The 25,684-nt window shown below is 39.3% G+C and overlaps 3 protein-coding genes across 4 annotated transcripts; all 3 read right to left on the bottom strand.

Moving 5' to 3' along the window:
* Nucleotides 1-12: 12 nt before the first annotated feature.
* Nucleotides 13-5,708, bottom strand: LOC148338457 (wee1-like protein kinase 1-A). Its single transcript, XM_088293225.1, has 9 exons — nt 5,294-5,708; nt 2,719-2,918; nt 2,594-2,642; nt 1,897-2,069; nt 1,547-1,815; nt 1,393-1,470; nt 1,084-1,169; nt 825-995; nt 13-211 (listed from the first exon to the last, which is right to left on the bottom strand). The coding sequence occupies exons 1-9, from the start codon at nt 5,624-5,626 to the stop codon at nt 119-121; spliced, it is 1,452 nt and encodes a 483-aa protein (XP_088149351.1). The 5' UTR covers nt 5,627-5,708; the 3' UTR covers nt 13-118.
* An 822-nt stretch (nt 5,709-6,530) lies between these two features.
* LOC148338456 (plastin-3-like) lies at nt 6,531-14,214 on the bottom strand. Its single transcript, XM_088293837.1, has 16 exons — nt 14,052-14,214; nt 13,211-13,279; nt 12,275-12,426; nt 11,978-12,107; nt 11,318-11,450; nt 10,802-10,883; nt 10,260-10,425; nt 9,974-10,113; nt 9,610-9,705; nt 9,032-9,218; nt 8,231-8,309; nt 8,013-8,133; nt 7,800-7,933; nt 7,535-7,658; nt 7,220-7,344; nt 6,531-7,074 (listed from the first exon to the last, which is right to left on the bottom strand). Exons 2-16 carry the CDS (start codon nt 13,269-13,271, stop codon nt 6,942-6,944), a joined length of 1,863 nt encoding a protein of 620 aa, XP_088149963.1. The 5' UTR covers nt 13,272-13,279; nt 14,052-14,214; the 3' UTR covers nt 6,531-6,941.
* Nucleotides 14,215-17,768: 3,554 nt separating this feature from the next.
* On the bottom strand, nt 17,769-25,681 carry ptcd3 (pentatricopeptide repeat domain 3). Of its 2 annotated transcripts, none has more exons than XM_088293472.1 (23): nt 25,537-25,681; nt 25,169-25,221; nt 24,870-24,909; nt 24,115-24,160; nt 23,679-23,747; nt 23,340-23,444; nt 23,109-23,232; nt 22,443-22,546; nt 22,127-22,291; nt 21,588-21,648; nt 21,311-21,393; nt 21,076-21,220; nt 20,940-20,990; nt 20,567-20,656; nt 20,405-20,433; nt 20,070-20,176; nt 19,863-19,941; nt 19,259-19,349; nt 19,010-19,095; nt 18,770-18,915; nt 18,611-18,652; nt 18,148-18,306; nt 17,769-18,068 (listed from the first exon to the last, which is right to left on the bottom strand). In XM_088293472.1, the coding sequence occupies exons 1-23, from the start codon at nt 25,674-25,676 to the stop codon at nt 18,023-18,025; spliced, it is 2,061 nt and encodes a 686-aa protein (XP_088149598.1). In that variant the 5' UTR covers nt 25,677-25,681; the 3' UTR covers nt 17,769-18,022. The 2 variants fall into 2 exon arrangements, with proteins under 2 accessions (XP_088149598.1, XP_088149599.1); XM_088293473.1 differs by having other exon boundaries at nt 24,870-24,912; nt 25,537-25,647.
* Nucleotides 25,682-25,684: the final 3 nt, after the last annotated feature.

Below are 25,684 nucleotides of genomic sequence, written 5' to 3'. Positions count from 1 at the left end.
AATTTGTGCAAATGAGGTGATAATTGTTTTTAATCGAACAACTGTGCAAGAAACAAAATTACTTAATACAACTGTTTTTTTTTTTATGTTCGTAATTATAACAATAACAATAACACAATTATAACATCAATCTGTTTGCTGTCTGCATAACTGGGTGTCTGATGATGTCAGAGGTAGAAGGCCGTCTTGTTGGGTCAGGGTTTATCATCAGCTGAAAAACAAAATTGGCACAGGATATATTAATAAAAATGCTTGCATATTTTTTTACTATAACAACACAATTACCGTATTTTTCGGCCTATAAATTACACTTTCTTTGTAAAGTATTCGACAACCGCCCCAAAAAATTGGAAGAAGAAACGAAAGAAAGAGTGATCACGCATTACCACCGCTTTTGGCATGCTAAAGAAGCTGGTGGCAATGCGCAAAAAGTATACGCTAACAACTAAAAGGAAAGAAGAAGAAATGGAAGCAGATTAACCAAACGGCACATTTGAACATCACTCTTCTTTGGAACAGTCGGAGTAAAGCACTGCACTAGGAGCGTATTTGCGAATGCACCATGGGAACGGGGATACTGGGTGTGAGTCCGAGCTTGCCTGTTCTTAGTTTTTGTAAAATCAAATAATAATTATTTTATTGAATAAAGTTTTTCTCTTCATGGTGCCTTTTATTGACTGGTGTGATTTATACTCTGAAAAATTTGCATTATCCAATAATCCATGTTAGTGGATGAAGTTTCAAATTCAAAAAATTAACCAAATCTATGCAATTGGCAACATGTTAAGAAGGTACATGGCAGTAGAAAATAACTCTTCAATCACCTCAAGAAGACTGAGAAACTCTGCTGTAAGCGCACATGGCAGAGCGGGAAGCTTGCCCCGTCGGATTTCGTGCCACTTGTGTCCGTTGGGGGGCAGATCCTCCACCCCGGAGGCGCGAACGACGGTCAGTGCGAGAGCGAAAATGTCGGCCTTTGTCAAGTTGCTGTAGTCCTACAAAAGAAAAGACGAGGGAGACGTTAACAAGTGTAAATTTTCCAATTGTAGATTTTTTTTTTATTCCTTGAAATAATTGACAAACCTCTTGTAGAACTTCGTTAGCAAGATATCTGCTGTCACCTTCTTCCACGTGAGGACTGTGTACCTGTGTCACATGACCAAGATCACCTGCAAGACGGACATATTTGTTTAGATAAAAAAAAAAATGTCAAAGTTCATTAAATGAGGGGGGTCCTTAGTTTACGACAGCGTGGGTGCAGCAGTAACTGAGCTTGCCGTATTTTTAAGGCGGTGCACGCTGATCGTAACTTCCAAATGTAAACCAAAGACCCCCCCCAGTACAATGACGTTAACAGACCAGCGGAAGAGAGGGGGGAAAAAAGGGTCAAACCTATTTTGTAGGCAACCTCAGAGTTCACGCCATCCTCATCAGAGCTGCTTCCAGAGTTCTTGGATATGAAGATGTTGCCTTGGAAACAAAAACAAGACCACGTCAGTTTTCCGTTTGTGCTACATCTATTTCGAGCACCGCCTCTAAAACTCACTCGGTTTGATGTCCATGTGCACCAGCGACATGGAGTGGATGCACGCCAGGCCACGCGCCACTTGCAGCAGCAGATCTTTGAGGTCCACTTCCGACATGGGGGCGAGGCGCTTGGAGTTGCGCTCGATGACGTCTGCGAGCGTGCCGCCGTCGCAGTACTCGTTCTGAATGAGCAAGTGGTCGTCCTCCACCCAGGACGAGTAGTAACGTACCACGTTGGGATGTTGGGCGAGTACGGCGTGGGCAAACACTTCCTGCATGACGTATTGTCTGCACGGGAGAAACAAAGACACTTTGAAATGTTTTCACCGCATGATGTCAACTCTTTGCCCTAGGAAAGTCTCCACTTACCTATCCACCGAGCCCATAAGTGGTCGCTTTGATCGCTTGATGGCATAGATGCAGCCATCCAGCCTTTTCACACATTTGAAAACTGCGGCGAAATGCCCGCTGCCGATCGTCTCCAGCTCGAGGAACTCTGAGGTGTACCGGGACGTTGCATCGTTTCTGATTGTAGAAAACCTCTTAAAGTAGCAAACACAGAGAGATTACCATGATTTCCCGTGATTTATAAACCCTCTTAAATAATGCACTCCAACCCCAAAAATCACCCTCAAAAAGCATTTTCGCCCCTCAACACTTGAATATAATATGGCCTCCCGATTTGCTAGAATGCTTCATGAATATTTGCAAACATACCAATAAAGCGTAATTGCTTTTAAATGCAGTTTAAAAACTATGTTCTTTTTCCATACCAGGGTCGTTCAAAGCTTTTTTAAAAACATGTTTTACAAAGATTTGTTCTTGCACTGTTTGTTCTTTTAGTACACTACTTTTAATTTCTTTACTTTGCTTTCATATGTCTAACTTTTTAGTTTGTGACTGTTTCTAAGGATACGAGCACAGAACATGGACTTAGTTTTGGTGCTGGGAAGAGCATCAATGAGGCAAGCTCTATTTGGAAATAAGACCAGGAGAAAACATATTTATGTAATTGAATTCTTGATTAAAAAAAATAAATCATGCCTTTCAGAGAAAATGTAATTACCTTAGCGTCTCTTTTAGCATTACTTGTATTCTTGTCTTCTCCAAAAGACCTGGACAACAAAAATATAATAGTTTTTTTCCAAAGTGGAGAAAGCACGAGACGAAGGACATTAATCAGATACATACACATGTGCTTTCTTGCGCTGGTTCTTCTGCAGTGTAGGAGACTGAATGAGGGGGGAGAGGGGACTGAATGGGTTCAAGTTGACCTGAGGTCGGATGCTGTTGCCGTCTGCGCTGGACCTTGCTAACGGTTTCCCATTCTTGAACAGGGACCGTCTGCAGGGGAACGTCAGGCTGGAGTTCTTCGCAGGGGATAACCCACTCTGTGCAAACACGTACATTGACATGTATCCAATACAAATAGTTGGGTCAATTAAGGGCCTGCCCACTCATTAAGTATAAATTCAACAACCAAATGTTAAAAAAAAAAAGTGCATCTGTGTGAACTGAATTTTACCCCACACAGAGTCTCTCTACCTATTACTTTGTACTTCCCTCTTTAAACTACACTGCCGGATTACAAAGTCAAGAGGGAAGTAGAGCTTCACTAAGCCACACTTCATTTCATATATGGAAACAGCCGCTGGTGCTCTTTGCAATTGCATCACTTTAATAAACAAATGTAACAAAACATTGTAACTCTAAATATATTAACCAAAAGCATATGCTCAACACACACCGGTAAACTTAGTTGACACTGCCGTAGTATACCGTAATGGTTGATGCTTTAGGCAGGAAATAGTCAGCCATAAGTACATTTTCATATGTCCCCCACAGCATATACTGTAATAATTGTTGATGATTAAGAGCGTGTTAAAGTTTATAAATAAAAACTAGTTGTTTCACAACTTGGCAGATTTCGTCTAATGTAAAGGTAACTCGGACGAAACTTTTGTGATAAACGAGAAATTACTGTACACCGGGGGTTACCAACCAATGTGGTGCCGACCACAGGAATAGCCCCCTGGCCTGTTCTAACTCTAGCCCACCAGGGAAAGGACATCGAGATTTTCTAGGAATGTAATACAAGTGATCATTTGAAAGTGTAAACACTGGCAAAGATTTATAGAAATAAAGCATTGCATATTTATCTGTTTCCTAATTAAGATGAGAAATCATGATCATTTGTTCACAACTTCACATAAATAATTAATAATAACAACACTTTTATATGTCATTTGAGCAACATCGTTATTTCACAAGTGTGTATCAAACTGGCAGCCCGTTGCAATCATGATCGCCCAAGAAGTATCTTACACTTTCAAGAAGGTTAGTGTTAAACACTACTCTTCAAAGATTTGGGGTCAGTTATGTACTGGTCCGCGCGTCACTTTGTACACACGATGAAAGGTGAAAGATGAAAGGGGGGGGGGTTGAAGCACGTCTGTTTTTTTATTATTATTTGAGCCTAAAAAATATCTTATTTCGACAAGTGACAGGCTTCTCTCCGTTACATCCATCTATGAAGGACTCGTGACTAGTGTTGTAACGGATCCTTTTTGGTCCGTAATCCGTACGGATTAAACACCAGGGCTCGGGCCGGGCACGAATGTCTGATGAAAAAAATGTTTGCGCTCACATTACGGCAACATGATTAATCCGCAATCACTATAATAGCAGCAAAAGAAGTTGAAACCTCACACGAATCACGTAAATCGCAATTGATAGGAGCAAGGATTTGTCAAGGAAACTGCAGGCATACTCGATAAAGACGCCGTCTTCGCAACGGTTAAATTCAAACTAATTCTTAACAAATAATGTATTGAGTCATTGATGCCAATACAATAGCCATAGTAGCCTTTTATTTTGAAGTTGGCCCTCGCGGTGGCCTAACGGCTACCTTGACTTCCGTTGTCGACTTTTCGGGTTGTTTTATCGCAGTTTTAATCGCACACAGTTGCCACCAACATCACCACAACGCCATCCCGAAATCATATCAGGTCGCTAATTTAGGAAGCTAACAAACCGCTAGTTAATTATACCGTCATTGTATGACACGACACGAGTCTCCGGCGTTAGCGGCTACTACTGACTAGCTGCAAGCCGTTAGTATTGGTAACAAGTGCCAGCTCGCCAACACCGGTTGTCGGTCCGCAAGTGATTGTATGAAACGGTCCGCGGCGGAAATTTAGGTTAACACTAACATTAACATTCGATTAATCATCAATAAAGTACAAGTCTAGAATAGACGTTGGACACTACAAAACAGCACTTTTCGTTTTAAAGACAAAAAAAGACATTTCGAAGCGACCCACGGTTTTCAATAGTTGTTTTAATGTAATAATAATAATAAATATTAAAAAATAACCGGGGATTTCAACAAAATAAGTATTTCCAACAACAATTAATATTTGCGTGCATTTACATTGTTTAGTCTTAATATTTACAGCATCATATTGGCAAAGTGTTAAAGAGAAATTTGCAAATTCACATTTGTGGTAAATAGGTTAGTCATAATCAAATGAATGAATACAAATCGATTAAAAAAATCAGGGAGGAAATGCTTAATACACACATTACATTTAGTTATTTTCCCATTTACTATGGATCTGCCCAACTGTCGGTTTTGTTAGGCAAATTTAAATTGCGACCGTTAAATAACAAGCAACACCGCAAGCAAACGAAACAACCAGATCCATAGCAACGTACAACGCTTGTCAACGACAGCACGTGGAGAGCGTTAACCGCCAATACATACCGTACGCGTCGTGTCGAAAAGTCTTCGCCTCCTGGCATTTTTGCACCGAGTCTTCTTGGACTGGGTTGATGGGGATGCTCGTTCCGGTGAGTCCTCATAGAATCGTGAAGGTTTCTTGCGAGGTGTGGAGCATGTGGCCAACAGACCCGTGTTGGGGGATCCGCAGCCTTTCAGGCCCCACAGCATGACCTCGTCACCCCCGCATGAGCGGCTCCTCAGGGGGCTGCTGTGGTATTCCAGTCGCTTGATAGCGGTGCTTCGTCGCTCGCGTATTCGAGCGCTCTTTTCGGTGTCCCGACTCGGCTGCGGTGTTGTCTCCATGGTTCCGTTCATCTTCTCTAGCACGCGGCTATCACTAACGTTACAAAAAAGGCGTTTCAAAGCACCGCCAGAGTGTTGTTGACGTCAGGCGTAGCAACCAATCAGCAACTCGTTTGTTTACTTCTTCTACATCTGGCAACTGTTAAAAGTGGCGCTGTCGCCACCTGGCGAGATTCAGTAGTACTGTTGTGCTGAGACGCATCCTTGCATCGCCATCGCAACAAATCAGAACATTGTGGAAAATCAAATTAAATCCCGTCAGGAAATTTTTTCAATACTTTGAAAAATAATTTAGAAATATTAGTTGGACCACCTGCGTGGGGGGATGTAGATGTTTCACACTCACTTTTGTGACAATATTCACCACCCAGTAATTTCACACACCCAAACTATTCATGCACGAGACTGTTGTCTAATAATAAAGGCAACAAATAATGTACACGTTTGCAGTTTTGTGCCCCAGTACCAGTCTATACCATCACTAATAATACTCACTGCGATCATAAAAGCAAATGAATAAAACATCACCCACCTAACGCACAAAAGTGTGCCTAACCAGTAGTTTATTGCAACATTCAACTTATTGCTTCGTTTACTAGAGTGAAGTCAGTAAACCGAATCATCTCAAAGTCGACCGTTTTTCCGCTGAGTCTGCTAGCTGGAGTTATTAGTCATTTCAAACAAATCATTGCCTTGTGTACAAGGCAGCACCTCTCATCGGATCTGGTTTATCGCACACTTCTGACTTGTAATTTCTCATTCCTGGAGAAAAATATTAGAATCATTCACCCAAGTGATCAAAAACAATTCTACTGCGTTAAAAAAATTAACCACTGCAATTCAAAATGGCATAATAAATGCAGCCTTATTACATTGTGTGAAGTGAATAACAATATTTATACAGTTACACATGAAATGTTTTACATTGTTTTATTAAAACACGGCCTACCTTGGTTATCTATGAAACCACAACTTACATCCAGAGTCCTTGAATGATTCCCATGTACAATAGTACAGCATGTATGAAAACAAACAAGGCCTTTGATTCATTTCTATTTCTAAACAGGCTTATCTCTACTCACAGTGAGGTCGCAGAATTCCCCAGCATGCACTGAACAGAACTGTAGGCTACACTATCGCAGAGATGTGACCCTGAAAAACAACTCAGCCACTATGTTGCCCCCGAAATAAAGATTCATATATGAAGAAACCCCAAGCTGCTAAATTGACACCATGTACCCATTTGGCTTCCACAGAACCAACAGGTCCTGTCCAACCAGCAAAAAGAGTCAGTCAGTAGAAGTAGATATGAGCATCCAGCTCTCCTCTACGCCCTCTTCATGCCTCTTCCCATCAGACAGGCGAAGATGGTCATCACCATTTTGGGGTTGACCTCCACCAAGTCCTCAGGCAGGGCGTAGACCTTGGCGCCGATCTTTCTTGCCATGGAAACGGCATACCTGGTGTAGGGTAAGGTTAGAATTACAAGTCATGTTGGCAAAAGAAGCATCAGGAATGGATGGTGAAGACTAAAATTGAAAGATGCTACAGGATCATTTCATAAAATCCCCTAAAATGATCACTCAGTCGGAAGGCGGTCATTACTTGGCATTTTTGAGTTTGTCCTCATCTGTCAGATTTTCTTTTTGAACCAGGTCGAACTTCACACTACCCGGTTGGATGGCATCGATTAGGTCCAAAACTGGAAGACTAGTATTGAGTGACCTATCCTGGACAACAAAAAAATTAAAAAAATCATACAATATGAGAATCTCACTTTTTTTTGTACACAGTGGTAAGATTTAAAAATTAAAACACACACACAGTCGTTCGACGTCTTCATTTTTTTTTCAAACGAGGCCGAGAGCAATTTTAAAAAGATATTTAAATCAGGCTCAGTCTTATTAATATTGTCATTACCTTGAAGCTTTTGATAGAAGAAGTCTTTCCAGCTTCAGACAAAGTTTTGTTCACCCATGTGATGATTAAATCCTCTCCTACCACTTCTCCATCTCCGAGGTCTTCAAGCAGATTTAACGTGTATCTGCATTTGGGCCAAAAATGACATTTGTCACTCAATAAAATGCTTGTTTTTTTTTTTTTTTTGGGGGGGGGGTTGGATTTAACGACTTCAACACATCCAGTCTTGCTCATGGCGGTGTCATGAAGTTGAACTTGAAATCACCTTCTCATCAGCTGCCACACCAGCGCGAGGGTGAGAGTTGAATTTCCATCATAGAGGTCCTGTCCTCCGATTCCCACCAGGGAGAAATTTGCTTGCTTCTTTCCCAGCTCCACAGCATAGTTACAATTTTCTATCTGCCACAGACAAACACACACAAATGTTTTTTCCCCCCAAATGTATAAAAAGCTTTAACGAGGCACAATTTAAGTTTACCTTTTTCAAATGGCCTCCCCCTACTGCCTTGAATGGAGGCAAGTTGACTCTGTTGTCCCAGTCCACTGGCACCTTACTTTTTTCATATAGTTGGAGAATAGCCATGGCATCCTGGAGATCACTTTATTAAACCACATACACACAATAGTGAGGTGTCCATGTTTATGGACAACAAGTGTCTTATGGCAGGAAGACATTTGACATGTAGAGAAACTGACCCATAGATGTGGTGAACACGGGGGCTGACTCCCAGAGAGTTCATCCAGTTCCTGAATGTTCTTTCCTCTCTGGTCTCACCTTGGAAGCACCACAGAGAGAATAAGATGAGGAGAGCGAAACTTCTGAGGTCGAGATGTACATATTTTTAAAATCTGCCCAAAAATAGGCTAACTTTTTTTTTTTAACACATCAACACATAAGACAAAGATAATGACATTAAAACACCCGCCCAAAAAATATTCTTCAAGTTAAATACTAAGGGACAAACAATTGTAAAACAGTCAAAATATTTGCCTGTAATTTCTATCTTTATTATTGGAATTGTTTAAAGGAAAAAAAAATAAAAATCATATAATTTCCAAATTAATCGGCCAATTAATCAGTTGTCTATTTTATTCTGAGAAATATCGGAATCAGCCTAAAGAGAAAAAAAATCAATGTGGCCCTAGTTTTGTGTTCCTTTATCTGACACGCAAGCAAGGGGAGATTTTGGTTCAGTTTTTCCAAGATAAATTCAACAGCAATTTATTTCACACAATTGAGTGGATTCTTAATCGCTCAACCGAAGACTATGCCTAACCTGACAAGCTCATATTTCCCAAGTTTGAGAATGTAATATGAATTGGAAAGCAAACATGCATGAGGATGAGACCGTTGATGGGGGTTCTCCTTGCAAATCCACAAAGTAAAGAAACAATGACAGTATAATGAACAACTACAGAATTTTCGATTATCCCCGATAAAATATTGAATATATTCAAATGTGCAAATGTGAATCAGTGTAACTGAACGAGTCTTACTCTCAAGATTCCAGTCTTGGTTCTCTGGTTTGGTCAGAGCCGGGTGTTTGTTAAAAAGCGTGGCCACAAAGGCCATGTTGAGCTTCGCGTTTCCCGATACAACATCGGTAGCTGTCACAAACTGTCGACAGCCAAGACCATCGGCTTGCTGCAGCATGAGCTCCGCTCTCTTTGCAAGATCTTTCTCCTGGTGACACACATAAACGACTCGTAAAGATAGAGACAATGGGCTCTATTTTCAAAACAACTACTTCAGCCATGTTGACATTTTAAGGGAATGAAAGGTGCAGATTTGATTAGCCATGATTGCATTTGGCTGTGGCCACTCCCACAACGGCGGAGTCCTCCCTCTCACAGGTCTGCAATCACCTGCACTAGTTTGCGACATTACCAACATCGTGTTTAACCTGCCAATGTGCAGCGTGACGGCATGCGTCACGCAGGATTTATGCCAGTTAGTATTATGTGTGACATCAATTCATAACTACCCCAAAAGTTTCATTTAATTGTTGTTTATAAGTGACACAATAAGATAGGCTATTAAAAGCAAGGTTCAACATTTTGCTTTGTCATCTTACATAAAGTCCAGTCATGTCGATTTCAACTTGCTCAACACCCTCCTTGCTGCCATCTGGTGCGATCTGCTCCAGAAGGTGGAAATACGCCTTGGAGTCCTGGACACAGTAACACAGAAATGTTCAAATAAAGCTGTGTGAAAGGCCCAAATTAATATGAAATTCTTGCCCATGATCTGTGTACAGTATGTGTATTGGCATTCTTCTTGATGTATGTACTGTATTGCATAACTCATGACAAAAAAAATTTAAGTTGCAAGGTTGTTCAGCCTTGGCAGAGGTCAGTGCTCTCGCTCGTGAATGCCTTCATGCACAATCATTAAACAACTGCAGTGTTAAATCTTGCATAGCAGTAATGTTATCTAACCTTAATATCTCCGGAAAAGTTTGTCAGGGTCATGCCAACTTTCTTCAGGTGGAAATTGGCCCAGCGCAGCAACAACTCCTCTGGGCTGAGTTTCATCAATTCCTCCAAACTCTCCCCATCCTCCAGCAGCGCCGCAATTGCTGTACGTAGAATAAGAAGCGGAATGTGTTTAAATGCGACATTTCAAAGTTTTGTATACTGGTTTCACTATTATAAGATGGCTGTAGGTTTTGTGTTCTGGAGAATTTTAGTCTTATTGTGTAATGGCGGGTCTTTGTGTCACTACCTTCATTACGGCTCAGTTCGATATCTGCGAAAAGTCCGATCTTTATGATTTGCCAGAGTAGTCCAAGGACCAGGTGAGGTTTTCCCTCTTTCAGGTCTTGAGCGCCAATGTTGACAACTTGGCAGCCAATAGCCGAGGCGGAGTTCAGAGCCAAATTGAGATTCTCCTGTTTGCGAGGAACATTCCCATTGAGAAAATATTTTTACGTTTTTGCACCAAATAATCAAACATTTTTTTTTTTTAAATTAAGACCGCACAAACAATTCATATGCCACATGTCCAAGAGATGCTGATTACTCAAACAGTCCCAAATCGTTTATTTGGATGAAAAATAAAAAATCTATCATGAACACAAAGTTAAAGTTATTTATGTATGACACACAGCATGTCTATCCTTAATCTCAGATTTATTTCCATTTGCATGCCTGCTCAATAAATTCACCAAGTCTGCCGTCTCACGTACATGATACATTTGAAAACAACACAATGGTAATGGCGCATAAATGCGATTCTAAACAGAACAATCCAAACAAGCACCCCACCTGTGTAGTGAACGCAGTGAGTTTCTTTGTATTGATGGTTCGCTCGTCAATGGTCTCAGGAACAGAATGGTTGATGAGTTTGCTGTACAAACAAATCACAGGTCCAATATGACATTCTATATTGTTTGAGAGCTCAAAGTGAAGACCGAGTCAAGTCCATAGTCAACAACGTTGCCAAAAAATGTAGAGACCTGAAGGACCGAGCGCTGGCAGTTTACATAACATATCCAAATACTAATTTCTATGTTAGTAATATTTCCTCATCCAAAGTGAATTCACTTCTTGTGTCAAACCAAAAAGACAACACCAAATTTCTTCAAAATCTGCATCAACATTTTGAGTCTGACTGTTAAATTCACCAAGGCAAAGCAGTCTCCTTGAACACTTTTGGTGACGGGAATTACAAGACTCTTTCCTCATCATCCATTTGGCCATGAAATATTCACGTGATTAGTGTTACTATAATTCAGATTGCATAAAAATGCTGCCATTTATAAATGTCCATTAAAAATGTACCAAAGTACAATGCCGTCTGCCAGCGCTCTGAATAGAGCTCCGGTTTCGGGGTTGATGGGCAGCAAGTGCTTGCAGTCGGGATCCTTCTCCAAAGTCGAGCTGATGTAGTTGGCAAAGGCAAAGCGCTCCTGTTCTGGAAGACATGGCCAATTTGTAAAGATCAACTGTTGAAGTATAAATGCTGGCTTTTGAACATATATCTCTCGCACAAGAACAAGGTTTCGTCCATCCTGGAATTTTAAAATATTGAGATGTTACTGCAAAATGTGTTTGTGGTCGCACTTTTTTTCTTGTGGCTTCAAAATTAGCATGATTAGAATGTTCAATTAAATGACAACTTAATGAGCGTCAGTAAACAGCTAGACAAGGCTTTAGAATCACAGATGAAATGACAGGGAATGCAAAAACATTCCGACCTGTCGGTTTTGAGGAGGGGTCTGACACAAATAAATGCTTGTCAGATTTCAAAACACGTGGAGTGTAATTTATAACGGGGTGGGTCATTTTTTGTTTGTTTAACTCATTCACGACCAGCCCAGTAAAAAAAATGGATTTTGACGTATTTATCCGTCAATGGTATTGAATGAGTTAAATGATGATGAATTTCGGACGGTTAAAAAAAAAAAAGATGTCAGCGCAAGAGACTTTTTCCATTCTTACCAGAGATTGAATGTTGAGTTCCTTCACTTGATATTTCACTGGTGCCCCCGATGGCAACAATGCCTTCCTTCTTGTTGAGAGCCTTTCTGAACCCTTGGGCGATGCGGTCGTCCTTCATATCCTTAAAAATCTGAGCAAAGAATAGATAAATACACAAGTTGGAAACCAAAACTTGACTCTTCTCTTTACATTATTCATCATGTATGAAATGAATATTTGGAAGGCAGTTGGATGGTTTCCGAGCTTTTGAGTTAGTTGGTTGGTTGTTTCGTTAATTGGTTAGTTAGTGTTACATACAGCGGTGAACTCTTCAAGGCTGATCTGGCTGTCTTTGTCCCGGTCAAGTTTCTGAATGAGCTCCCGGATCTTGTAACCAGGTAGAGGACAACCAACCTCACGGAACAGATTCCCAAGTTCCGTGACGCTGATGTAGCCATTGCAATCCACGTCTAAGGACATTGGATGTAGTAGAAAGTAAGAAGAGGAAGCACGGGTGAAAGAGTATTCACATATTTTTGTTCCTGACTTTGTTTTCTTTTTTTTTTGGACGTTTTGACACATTTTCAAAATGTGTTTTTTTTTTTTTTCCATTATGTCTGGGCCTTTGACTACTGAGATTAAATAACTTAGTTGAGACTTCGTGTTATTGCATTTACTGCATCCCAACGCATAACAAGCTGCTGCTAATTAGTTTTTTTGGGTACACTTTCTTACTCGTTGCAACCATCTGCGGTAATCTTAAATCTGCTGTCATTGGTTCCACAAATTCGGTCTTTACGCAAGCGTGACAAGATGAAAGCCATTTATGGAAAAATAATCACGCAGTTAGCCTGGGAAACAGCAAGTGTGGAAGTGTGTTTCTGGGCATGAATGGCGTTGAGAATCTATGGCAAGAATTGAAAACTGCTACTCACAGCGGCTCTCCTTCCAGTATGGCTGAGCTCGCCTCTACAATTTTGCATAGATCGAACAACTATTTCGATTTAAAGGTGCGTAAACCTGGTTTTGACATACCCCCATTGACTTGGTCCATATCTGACCTAAAAACTAGGCCTGCAACAATATGTGACTCAAGCTCCCCCGTCCGGGCAAGTCTGTGCTGGTCCTAGGTGTCTTGTCTTCCACTTTTGCCTCGGTAGTCTGAATGTATCTAACTCCTTCCTACCCAAATTGAAGCATAACTGACTAATGATGAGGCCTGAAAGCAATATCAAATCTAAATGATTTACTCACCTACTTTCTCAAAGCCCTCTCTGATCTCCTCCATTTCCTCAGCGCTTATCTGCTGCGACATTGTGACACCTGACAAAGAGACCATAGCAAAGCAAGCAGAGAGTACATTTGGGTACTGCGGCATGCAAAATAGTTGAAATCCATATCTTGACTTGTCATGAGGTTCACCGGTGAGCTGAAGCCCATCCCAGGTTATTTCCACCAGATGGCACTGCTTCAGGAGGAACGAATTTCAAGTTTTTTTCCCCTAATTTATTTCGTGCTTTTCTTCTAAAAATGGGTTGCACTGTGTCTGTATCAACCTTAAAGGAAATGCATTTGCTTTAATATTTTTATTGATATTGACCCCTAAGCCCCCCCCCTTCCGCCCCATGTTGTTCAACGTCATAAAGTCAAATGAGCACAATAAACCAAACTCACTCAAGTATCACATTGTTCGCAAATTGTCACCATCACATAAGGCAACTCCCAAATTCATCCGCATTCTTAACACTTTCTCACAGACTCGCACATACGTTGCCCATGACGAGGCAGTTCATCGGGGTACGATTCATTGACAAAAAAAAAACAAATCATACAAAATAAATCCTTAAATATACTCCAAGTTCAACGTCGTGGCTCATCTGTTTTTACACGATGCGAGGGTGTAATGTGACAAATCATAATAATTCCAGGTAGACAACATGCATAAGTGGTTGAATTGAATACATGACCAACAAGCAATGTATAATTAATTCTGCTTTGATTTTGCATCATCCTGAGCCGAATGTCAAATAAAAGGGGCAACGTGTCGCGTCAGAGGCATAAACGAGAGGCGAAAGAGAAAGCTTTCCGCTCTTACCTGAAGTCCGACAAGTGATTGAGTCAAATCAAATTCCCTCCTGAGAGAGAAGATCTCGCAGTGTCCGCGTCTGGAAGCTCCCGGTTTTCTTCAGACACCGCCCGGCGAGTACTGTAGCTCCGCCCATCCGCACCACCCTGTCGTCGAAATCGAGCCACGCCCACCCTCTTTCTTTCTCCCATCAGCAGCAGTCTGACCGTGACCTCGCAAGAAAAGCATCAACGTTACGTCGCTACGTTTCCAAGGAAGTGTTTCCTGTAAAAAAAAAAAAATAAATAAAGAGATGTCAAATAATTATTTATTTGCGGTGGTGGGAAGAAACGGAGTAAAAATACTGTAGTTTGTTATTGTCTTTGAGTATTTATTTTTTAGACGACTTTTTAGTTTTTCTTACGTTTGTAAACAGACATTGAATGTGTCCTTCGTTTCAACTCTTTAATAGACGTCTTTATCTGAATACAATAGCTATTTTAATCCTGATATAATTTATATCTTGAAATTATACGAGCAAAAAAAAACCGGCTTTATTGTTATTTTAACCTCTAGATATTCAACTTTTATTTAAGAAATATACAAAATCGTTTGTAAAAATTACAATATATGTTCGTAAAATTACGACTCAGATCAAAAGCTTTTATTCTCATAAAATTACTACTTTAATCACAATATATCTTCAAAAATATATTGAGAAAATATCCAACTTTAGTGATGTAAATATGTATATTTTTAAGATTTAATTAATACGAGTATATATATATATATATATATATATATATATATATATATATATATATATATATATACATATATATATTAAAAATGCAACTTCATTCTCATAATATTACAACTTTGAATTCAGAATTAGCCATTTTTTGTTTACTCCTTTGCAAAACTTTAAAGCAACATTTTTACAAGTGCCAGTTTTACAAGGGAGTATAGATGGGAGATAATTTATGGTGCTGCTGATTTGATTCCGTCTTAAATAAACAGTGATTGTAGTTGCAGAATTGTTCCTGCATAAATTGGATGTGTCGCAGTTTACTGATTTACCAGTACATCGTTCCCCTGCTATAAAGACCACGTCATCATTCGTACCCCGAATATATCACAAATTCTTTTGCATAGAAATTCCTCCTATATTGAAATTTGAAGTTTACAGTGGCATGTTTTTTTTGTTTGTTTTTTTTTAGGAAAGAAGAGCCACAATAACTGAAGCAAGTTTTGCAAGAATACCAAGTGTACCTTATCTTAAATATTTCCAAAGCAAGTTCTGAATGACACACAATTTGCAAGCCAGTTATTATAATGTTACATTTTGTAAATCCTCTCTGACTCTACCATGTTTTTGCAATGTCTCCCTACTGCTTCTACCAGTCTCTACATGCATGAATTCCTCATCCCTACTCTCCTCATACCTTCCCTCGCAAGCCCTCCCCTTTCCCTATTTTCTCTCCTCCCTAACCAAAGTGATGTGCTGAATCTTGTCAGAGCAAATTCCTACTTTGTGGCAGATTCCCACTAAACACTTTTGGGAAGGCCTTATAATATAAACTTTTTTTTTAACATAAATTGGTGGGTTTCAGTCCATAGTTAAGCATTGTCTTGCACAAACCTGTTCACTGCACTAATGACGCTTTAAAAATTTCTCACTGCTCAGAATGTTAGCACTAAAATGAATCAACAAAAACACTGTCATTTGTGTCCCCGAAAATAACCTAAACGCTATTATTGAGATTGTATTATCTCATTCAAGCACATGGCAGCTCTAACATTACAGTTGTCAGCATGTCATTAGCCTAATAGCATGATTGCATTTGCACGTTTTCACATAACATGAAAACGCAACCAATTCAACAAACAAGACCTCAGTTGCCTCAACTAAACTTTCGTGCATTACCAGGATGTGGTGACTGAGAATCTACACAAAGAAAAAACACATTTTTAACAAGCCCATTTGTATTTTTATTGATATTGTGACAATGTTAAAAGACTTGGGTTCTTATACTATTAGGCTCCAGCTCACTCCAAAACCTAATGAGGAGATGCGCAAAAGAAAATGGATGGATGTCATTCAAGCACAATGGCTGTTGCGCCTCATCCGCTCGTCTTCTTGTGCCGTTGTGTCCATAAATCGTGTTTCACATGACCTTTTCTATTGCTCCAGAGTGCAAACGTTACACTCCAGGGCAGCGCTTGCTCCCATTAACTTTACCGATATGATTTGTCTTCAGGCAGCACAGTTGTTTAATCCCAATTGTTTCATTTTTCTTTGCATTGTGTGAAAATTGTCTAAATTACATTGTTTGACAGTGAGTTCTGTGAATTCTAAACAACCTCCAATTATGATTTTTGAAGAATTTGCTCTGATTATTTCTTGCTCCAAAGTAATGATTCAACTATCAGTTTGCGTAGAGACACTGTCTGCCATGGAACGATTTCCACCAGAATCACCACTACAATGCCAATCTTTGAATTACAGAAAGAGGGATTTTTATTTATCATTTAAGAACCGTTGACAGTTCATTTAAAGCAAATGAGGAGTTACTAAATTTGTGCCCGCCAAACACATGAATATAGTCAAAGCCTAGTAGCGTTAGAAGCATGTATGCTGGCATAATTGGACAATCAGTATGTAGTTATTTTTGGGGGGAGTTGGAGCATTAAAATATATTAAGTTACTCACATTGGATAAAAAAAAAACATACACATGAGCATACAGTAATTTGGCCGAAATCAAAATATAATTTTTCATCTGATTAGGAAGTGTGTGTGGCCCCCTGTGTAGTATTAAAATTTTGTCACAATTACATATCTTATTTCCACTGAATTATATTATCATTTCTTATCCTATTCCATGCAAAAATTCCACCTTGCATAGAATTTCCTCACAGCCTCTTTCTCTTTTTGTACTTCCTCATCTCCCCATTCCCTTAATCAATTCCAGGAAGTGACTTTTAAAAGCTAATCTTGCTCCTTTTTGTTTACTCTTGAATCCCGCCAACACGGAGAGAACATCAGCACGTGGGAGAGGTATGAAAATCCCTGGAGGATGTGTCATCACATCCTCTGTTTGTGTGACCCTCCAAATGTAGCCAAGTTGCATGAGGCATTAACAACAAAGGAATGTTGGTCAAACTGGTCACTTTTGCAAGCATGCTAGTAGAATCATGAGTTTTCTCCTCCTCCTTTACTTCCTGTTTGTACCAGAATGTGTAGTTTGATACACTGTGGGTCGCAACACCACACCCATCCAAAAAAAAGTGCCAGACTGCCAGCAATCTCGCAGTAGTCCGCACGCCCTTATTTGGTTGTGCCGTCAGCTCGGTTTGTGATTGGTGGAGGAAATGAAGGGCTCAAGTTTTGAGAGTCACACCTGTGTGCCGACTGCCGAAGCAGTCACACTCGCACACAACCGAGTCTTTGACAACTTTGTATGCTGATGCGGTAGGGGGAGTCGGATTTCGGAACAAGCCTAGTTTGACACATCGCTGCTTGTTTTCAAGGCGATATAAATGAACGGACACACCAACGAATTGTATTCTGACATTGTGCAGGAAATAGCTAATCTCTATTTTCAGGAAGTTGGTCTTTTATCGGCAAGAGAAAATTGGTCTTGGCATATTTTCTTTCTGTTGTGCATCATCATCATTATCTAGAAGCGTGACATTACATTATATTCGGTGTTAATAGAAAAGCAAAGCGCAAAGACATCGCTGCTCATATTTGTTGATAATCCATTTTATTTTTACGACAGCATATACCGCCATGAATGTAGTCATTTGAGAACAAATGGCGGCCTCTGGCGGACATAAACAACAACGCACCTGAAGCACATTTTTGTTCACGAGCACAGATATATGCCCCATATATTTTTTTTTACATGGATACATGGTACGTCATTGTTTTCACATTTTCACTGAAATATTTGAGAGTAGTAGTCAGTTCTTCATGATGAATGCTGACTCATTTCTTCAGTCTGTGGGCTCTGTGACACGCTCAAGCTCAGACACTATGATTCTGGATGGAAGAAAAATAACTTCATTCTCTAAACGAAAACACTAAAATGTGAGAAACAATCGCTCGCCGCCTTCCTCACCTTTGCTCCTCACTTAGATTAAACTCAGCTAGCGTCTGCTTGGCCAGTTTCGGTGTCGCCTGGAGACAGAAGGCGGCTGACAGTTGAACAAGCTCCACGGCTCTTTGGACAGAGCCCTCGCTCCGGCACGCGGACAGGAAATCCTCCATCAGTTCATCGCTGATGAATTACATATCAGAAAACAAAATATGATAAAAACACAAATGTTTGCCATAACCTGTCATCTGTGAGGCTTCTACCCCTCACATTTGTTCTACTTACTTAATTATACAGATCAGAGCTCTGGAAATGTTCTGTCTTTACTTAATTTTGGTGTTTAGCGTTGCTGTAGACATTCGGCTACTAAAACTTTACTGCCATTATTTCTCACCTCACCCAGAGTTAGAAAATTTCCTAATTCAGTTCTTTGGCCACTGTGGAGAAATGAGTGTAAGAGCAGATCATTTGCCACAAGCTCACTTACGAAGGAACTCTGTTTTTTTCTTTGAAAAGCTGAAGCATCTTCCTAAAGAGAACAAAGAAAAAACTGTCAAGTCAAGTTTCTTTTAATTTCTTAAAATCTTTTATTACCAGCAAAATAAAAAAAGATAAACATAAAACACAGCACATCTTTGTCTCTCACCAAGCCTCTTGAATCTTGTTGGCCCGCAGCAAAAGAGAAGTAACATGTGACAGGGTGGTGTTGCTCCACTGCATACTGGTCCGAAGTTTGTGGCCATCAAATGCACTCTTTACATCCAGTGCACACGCAGCAAAAGACTCTTGGATCTTTAACACATGCAAAGTTAAGATTATTTGCAAATGTTATTCGTGAACATGTTAAAAAAATAAATCATGTTTGCAATGGATCATCGTGACTAACCTCAGGACTGTGTTTTTCTCTGGCCATCAAGTTGAGCAGCTCCTCAATCAGTTCTAATTTATTATCATGACCCAGAGATTGGATATCTAGAAAGTCAGAAGATGCAATCTTGTCGCATTTAATCAATTTTTTTTGTTTTTCAGCATAATCCACAAATAAAACTCGTAGTTCTGAGTCAGTTTACCGGGCCAGACATACTGAATGACCAACATATTAAGACAGATAACATTAAAATAATCTCTTTGCAACCTTTCCATATAGTTGGCAGCATGTCCAAGCGACTGTCTGTGTCCAGAGCCTGCAGGAGGTCTCTCAGTCCCTGTGAGTTTGGGTAATACAACTAGCATGGTGAAACATAGGGAGGAGAAATTGTCAGTATTAGCAAAGCAGTGACAATTCCAATGTTTGCATTTCACGAAAAAATAAACTGATGATTTACAAGCGCAACCCAAAAGTGTGCACCGCAAAACTCATCAGCAACTTCACTAATTGCTCCGCTGAGTACGTTTTTAATTATAGGTTTGAAAACATTTTCTAAATCTTTTACCCCATCTGATCTTATATTGTTCCAAAGGTAGTAAATATGTCAGGGATTATCATTTTTTATGATGAGTTTCCAGAAAACTAGATAGTAAATTTCTGACCTTCAACCAGAAAAAGTACATTGGTGGTTCCTACTCATGAATTGGGGATAAATCTTAGTAGGTCAACCAATGACAGCCCATTGTGAAAGTAATGCATCAATGGGGGATAGCACAGCGGCCTCGTGGTTAGATCTATCTGGCTCTAGTTAGATTGAATGACAGACCATAATAAACACATCCTAGCCCAACAGATATAGAGATGCACTCACCGAGGGAATGAGCTCTTTATACCACTTCAACACCATATCAATATGCTCCATCATACACAAAAGGTTGAAGAAGCGACCACTAAAGAAGAAACAGGGCAAGTCCGCTTAATTATTTTTTTCTCCTTTAGAAACAATTGTAAACAGTTTCCGTGCAAACAACATTTTATACAGTCGCACAAGCAGGGCAGTCATGAATACACATCTTACTAATAAATACTCCGTTGGTAAGAATCACCCAGAAGCCTCCAGTTCTCCCCAACCTCCACCAGATTTTGGATTTTATATCCCAGCTCCAGATCCTTATAATCCAGACACTGCAAATAAATGTGGAGGGAAAAAAACACACAAGCAAAACACAGCACAGTTAAATTCGAACGGGGATGACAATTAAATAAATTAACAATGATAATATATTTTATTATTAGAATCACATAAGTGCCAAATATTCATCTTAAGGAACTATATATATATATATATATATATATATATATATATATATATACATATACATATATATATAGCAAAAAAAAAAAGTGACTCACAATTCTCAGGGCACTCGCGAAGAATAGAACTGATGAGGAAAAGACAAAAAGAAAATGTACGTGAAATTACAGGTAATCAATTCTCCACTTTGTTAATTAGATCCATAAAATTTTAAACAGATGGGTAGGATCATTTTGGTATTCTACAAACACATGACGTACCGTCGCCCGGGTCCTGGCAGGTGAAGCTTTTCCCTGCCAACTCTGACATCACTTCCTGTAAAAGGTCGGTGTTCCCCTGGCCAGCTGATGCTAAATGGCAAAACATTGTCATATGATTTTTACAAATTTCAAGCGGATTCTAGTCACAAATGTCAGACAGAAACGGATGAAGAAAACTCTTTTACTGGTTTACACCATTTGAAACACCTTTGCCACGCTAATCACCAGTTAACAATATCCTCTTTGGACATTTAAAATGTCATTTATTTACAAAAACAAGATCAAGGGGCATTTTGTTCCTTCATCTTTATCTGTCCAAACACTTGGGACATTTTAAATTTATATTTGGCTTTTATATAATTACGGTGCTCACCTGCTTTGTAAAATATAGCCAGCAAATGGTCAAAGGTGGCCAGACTGGGAGCTATACAAACAAACAAATACAAATCACATTACTTTACAAGCTAGAGAAATGCTTTGTAAAAAACACAAGACGTCTTTACAATTACCTATCCGCAGAGCCGTCATCTCACTCAGAGTTTGTAGCGCCAACGTTCTGGCCAAAGAGCCGCAGCGTCTCAAGGCTTTGAGAACACTATTAAAGGTATGCAGGTTGGGCTGGATTTTCTGTTGCTTCATCTGCTTTAAAATCTCCTTCAAACAAACCAACAAAAACAACATGAGGAAGAGACGATGAAGATGGATCAAGAGATGCAATATTTTCCGGGTTGTGCCAAGTCTTACGGTGATGAGGTCCCATCTCTCGATGTATTTGTCTCTGACTTCTGGAACAGCTGAGATCAGAGCGTTGAAAATGTGGACATCGGCTGGAAAGAGAGTGTAAGGTTTGTGGCTGCTTGGAGACAACAAATAACTATGACATGCATTGTAATCTAAAAAGGTGGTCATTTCTATTCAAATATCGATCTCTTTGGAAAAGACTCAGGACAGACAAAAACTAAAATCCAATAAAGATTTTCCCAACGCTTTGTCCATGATTTAGCTACTTCAAAAAACTTACCTGTGAGTCTGTTGTTGAGCAGGTCTGTGTACATGCTGAAGGCCTTTGCATAGGCTCCATGCTAAAGACACAAATGCAGATTGGAAGTATTCTATAGAATCTAGTTTTACAATACATACACTAACTAGGCACAAAAAATATGACCACTTGCATAATATGATAGTCAATACTGCAGAATTTATCAGATATTCTGCCAGGGAGTTATTAAATTAACTGACAAAGGTGTGTGTGCGCGTGTGTGTGTGTGTGTGTGCACGTGTATATACTTTGTTTTGGCAACCTCAATTAGTCACATGAAACAGCAATATAATTTAGTACAATTCAACAGAACATATTGTTAAATTAATATTTATGATGTCAACCAAAACTGATCCTTTTTTTTTTTTTTTAAGATTGGCCATACTGTACCGCTCACAATGGATAACAATAGATTGGGACAAACGTGTTGGTCCATGTGTCTCCCGCATCAATCAAAGCAGTAAACACTCAACGTAGTCAAATAAAGCAGCACCAAACCAGTTCTTGATATAAAAGCCTACCTTCACCATGCCTCTGATGAGAGCAGAGTAACATCGAGTATCTCTCTCCGGCAGCAGGTTAAATATTCTCTCAGCATTGTTATTTTCTTTCCAGGTAAACTTGATCAAGTTGGAGGCACGCCCAACCTTTCCTCTCCACCTCTTGACGTCCTGCCGAGATTCAGGCTGAAAAAGCAAACATACAAAGCTAAGTACTAAGATTTAAAACTGGATCTTTTTGATAGTTCTGTAAGTTTTCTGATGAAGCTATCTCTTTTAAGTGTCTTCCATTTCTTGTCCAATGGAGTCACAGAAAGGACAGTCAGCAGTGACTCACCATGTCCTCGGTCTGCGGTCCATCCTCCTGGACAGGGTCTCTGTCACAAAAGAGACAGATCAAGTCTAACAGGTTGTGGGCTGTCTCCATGGAAACAGATGTCCCTGGAAGAAGAGTGTTGAGGTTATAAAATTGCACCAACAAATAATAGCCCACACGGTGAAGGTATTTGCGTGTTTATGCCCCCGCGATATTGCAGACTTATTATGTGGAACATAAATGTCTGCTGCGGAAATCCCTAATTGATTTGCAAAAATCTGCAGTGGTCATTTTTTATGGGTTCTTACAGTATAGCTAGTCTTACTGATGTAATAACCTTGCATGTGGAAAAAGAAAGTCAGTCAATTCAATTTTCTGATAAATGCCGCGAAAACAATACAGTAAAACACAAACACAATGAGCACACTTACTACATAGAAGCTGCGGTCAGCGCTCACTCACAGATTTGCAGATGTTGCACACCACCCCACCAAGCCCGGTCTCATAGAGGCACTTAGATAACACTACAATATATAACTTCGACATTTTTGTGTTCATATGCATTTGTAACATGCTCAAAAGTGTGATAGGAATAAATAAGGGAAATAAAAATATTTAGTTTTTTCCCCTATAACAGTGCGTCTAGAAGGCATCCCATGCGATTCATCGTATGCATCTCGCACTTACCAGCTTGTAGCATTTGATCGTACATGTCGACAGCAGCCTTGACTTTTTTCAAGCTGATTCTTTCCTTCAGCGCCTCTTCGCTCACTTCTTCAAGGCGAAGTGATATTGTATCTGGCATCAAACACTACATATACACAGGCGAAAACATTCATAACATTTACACTGACACAACCGCATGATTACAATTTTACTATTCATTACTATATAGACGGTATTGTGTTGGTTTCTTACAGGAATATGTGGTTCAGCAAAATCTTTGGTGAAGAACTTTGGATAGTTGTTGACAAAGTATTTCGCTGCAGATCTGCCAGACTCTTGAGAGAGAGAGTATAGCTTCTGCAAGGCAAAGAGAAAGAGTGAGATAATATGTATTTATTGAATTGTACATTGGTCCTCCGAGATAAGATTTTAAACGGTTGTTTGATCAATGAATAAATATACTTTTAAAGTTGACACAAGTATGGCAATTGATATAGAGAAAAATATGATAAATGACAACAAAAAAAAATCTGAAGTTTAACACAAACAAAATCAATGAGGGTTTTGATCAAGTGTGTGAATGTTTCGCACAAACTCAGAAGAGGTCTTCGGGGACAAGTAAGGATCATCCTGGAATTGGTAAGGATAAGCTGTAGCATCCTGGTGGAAGAAAGAAACATTCGTTTATCTTCCTCTTTGTTGTTGTTAATTAAAATCAGCAGACCAGTCTAGAGGAGTCAAAAAATACGACAACTGGTACATGAAGAAAATTTTAAGCTTCACTTTCCCATCACTGTTTCAATTAATTTGACACTTTGTGCATATTCACAAAACGTGTCCACTGCATGTAACACATCACAGTAGTGAAGCGCATACTAGAGCAGGGGTGACTAAGGAACATATTTTGGGGGGTGTCTTGTTTAAGGGCGCAACGGTGGCGGCCAGCGTTTTTAAATCATTTTGCCACAACTCTACGTTAAAAATATGATGAATGAATTGATACAGAAAAAAAAAACAATAAACTCACCCTGCGCACAGTCATAGCCAAGGCCTCCAATACTGATTCTTTGTTCCTTTTCAGTAAACACAAAAAAAATGCTTTGATTATCTCAAATGAAGTATGAAAAGAAAACACGTGTGCTCGTTACAGTTAAAAGAATAAGTACTGAATGTGAACAGATGGAATTACCAGAATTTCTGCATAAATTTGTCACACAGTAAAACGTGTCCTGATCTTCAGTTCAAGTCATAACTATCAACAAACACTTCCATCTTCATAAACTAACGCCTCATGAACAAATAAACACATGGAGAAATACAGCAAGGAAATTGTTTGCGTGGTATTACTTTAAACAGACGGTGTTGGTCTATTATTGTGATTTTTAAGAACATCAGAAGTCAGAACACATTTTATAGCTAATTTATGCCGAAATACGGGTAATTCCAAAGAGTTCACAAGCTTTTTCTTGCAACTGTATAATAATGAAAGTACATCTGTGCCATCGGTTTGAATTTGAACCATTTCACCACTAAACTTTTAACACAGAATTTTCACGATCAAAATGTGTCCAATAATCACTTTCAAACATGACAAATTCAGAGTCCAATTTATCTTCACAAAATTTAATACTATTCTGTAAAATGGTGGCGAAAAAACAATGAATGAAAAAAATGTGTGTTAAAAATTTGAAGGTAAAGAAATTGTGTTAGTAATTCAAATTCAAACGCCGATGGCACAGATACAGTCTGTCTTCTATATATTATAAAGATACAAGCACATACCATACTTTCTTTCTGGGAATGGTGATGGTCTCTGAGGAGTCTGCTACACCAAATAGAAAGGTGTATTGTGGGTTTATTTAGACAATTGTAAACATAAAAAAGAAATTGAGTTTTTAGACAGAAATACAAAACCTACACACATTCAATTCAAAGAAATCAAAAACAAACCCAAGTTATGATATTGGTATTAAGAATAACATTTGCTTCTCGAATTGTAAAAGGGTGTTTCATTACTTGTTATCAGATGTAAAATATAAATATGGAAAAGTGGAAAAAAAAAAAATCTCCTTTCTACTTACCTTTGTTGGCTTCTACAGCTTGTTGGCGTAAAGCTGAGATGCCAACAAAATTCCTTTAAAATAAAAGAAAGACAATAAAACAATTTTTAAAAAAAATCAAATTTAAACATACAGTAGCCTACATATATACAATTTCCAAACAGAAATGGTTACATATTCTAAAAACGCGCCTACTATTTATTTGATGACTTTTCACAGTCTGATGGAAAGCGGTATAGAAAATTGATGTATGGATTTTTTTTGACAGCCTACAGTGAGTTACAGTGCCATGATGACCTCCTGCCTAAGGATGCTCGCCGTAAATGGAACAAAAAAGTAGAAACGAAGAAAGTCGTCGGCGTAACAGGCTTGCAGATTTTTTTTCTTACCTATTAAACAACACCTGTTCGAAGTTGGTCAATAAAATTCGATTGTTTTTGTACATGTACTTTCCTACTGGCCTCCAGGACGCCGCCATGTTGCGTACACGCAAAGGCGTCTGGGAGGGAGAAACCATGAAAGGCTTCATCGAGGGGA

The sequence above is a fragment of the Idiotropiscis lumnitzeri genome, chromosome 4, assembly GCF_059441095.1.
Source record: "Idiotropiscis lumnitzeri isolate Australia: NSW breed Sydney's pygmy pipehorse chromosome 4, RoL_Ilum_1.0, whole genome shotgun sequence".
Taxonomy (NCBI): Eukaryota; Metazoa; Chordata; class Actinopteri; order Syngnathiformes; family Syngnathidae; genus Idiotropiscis; species Idiotropiscis lumnitzeri.
The sequence above is the reverse complement of the archived record's forward strand: the minus strand, read 5'-3'. Positions and strand labels throughout refer to the sequence as shown.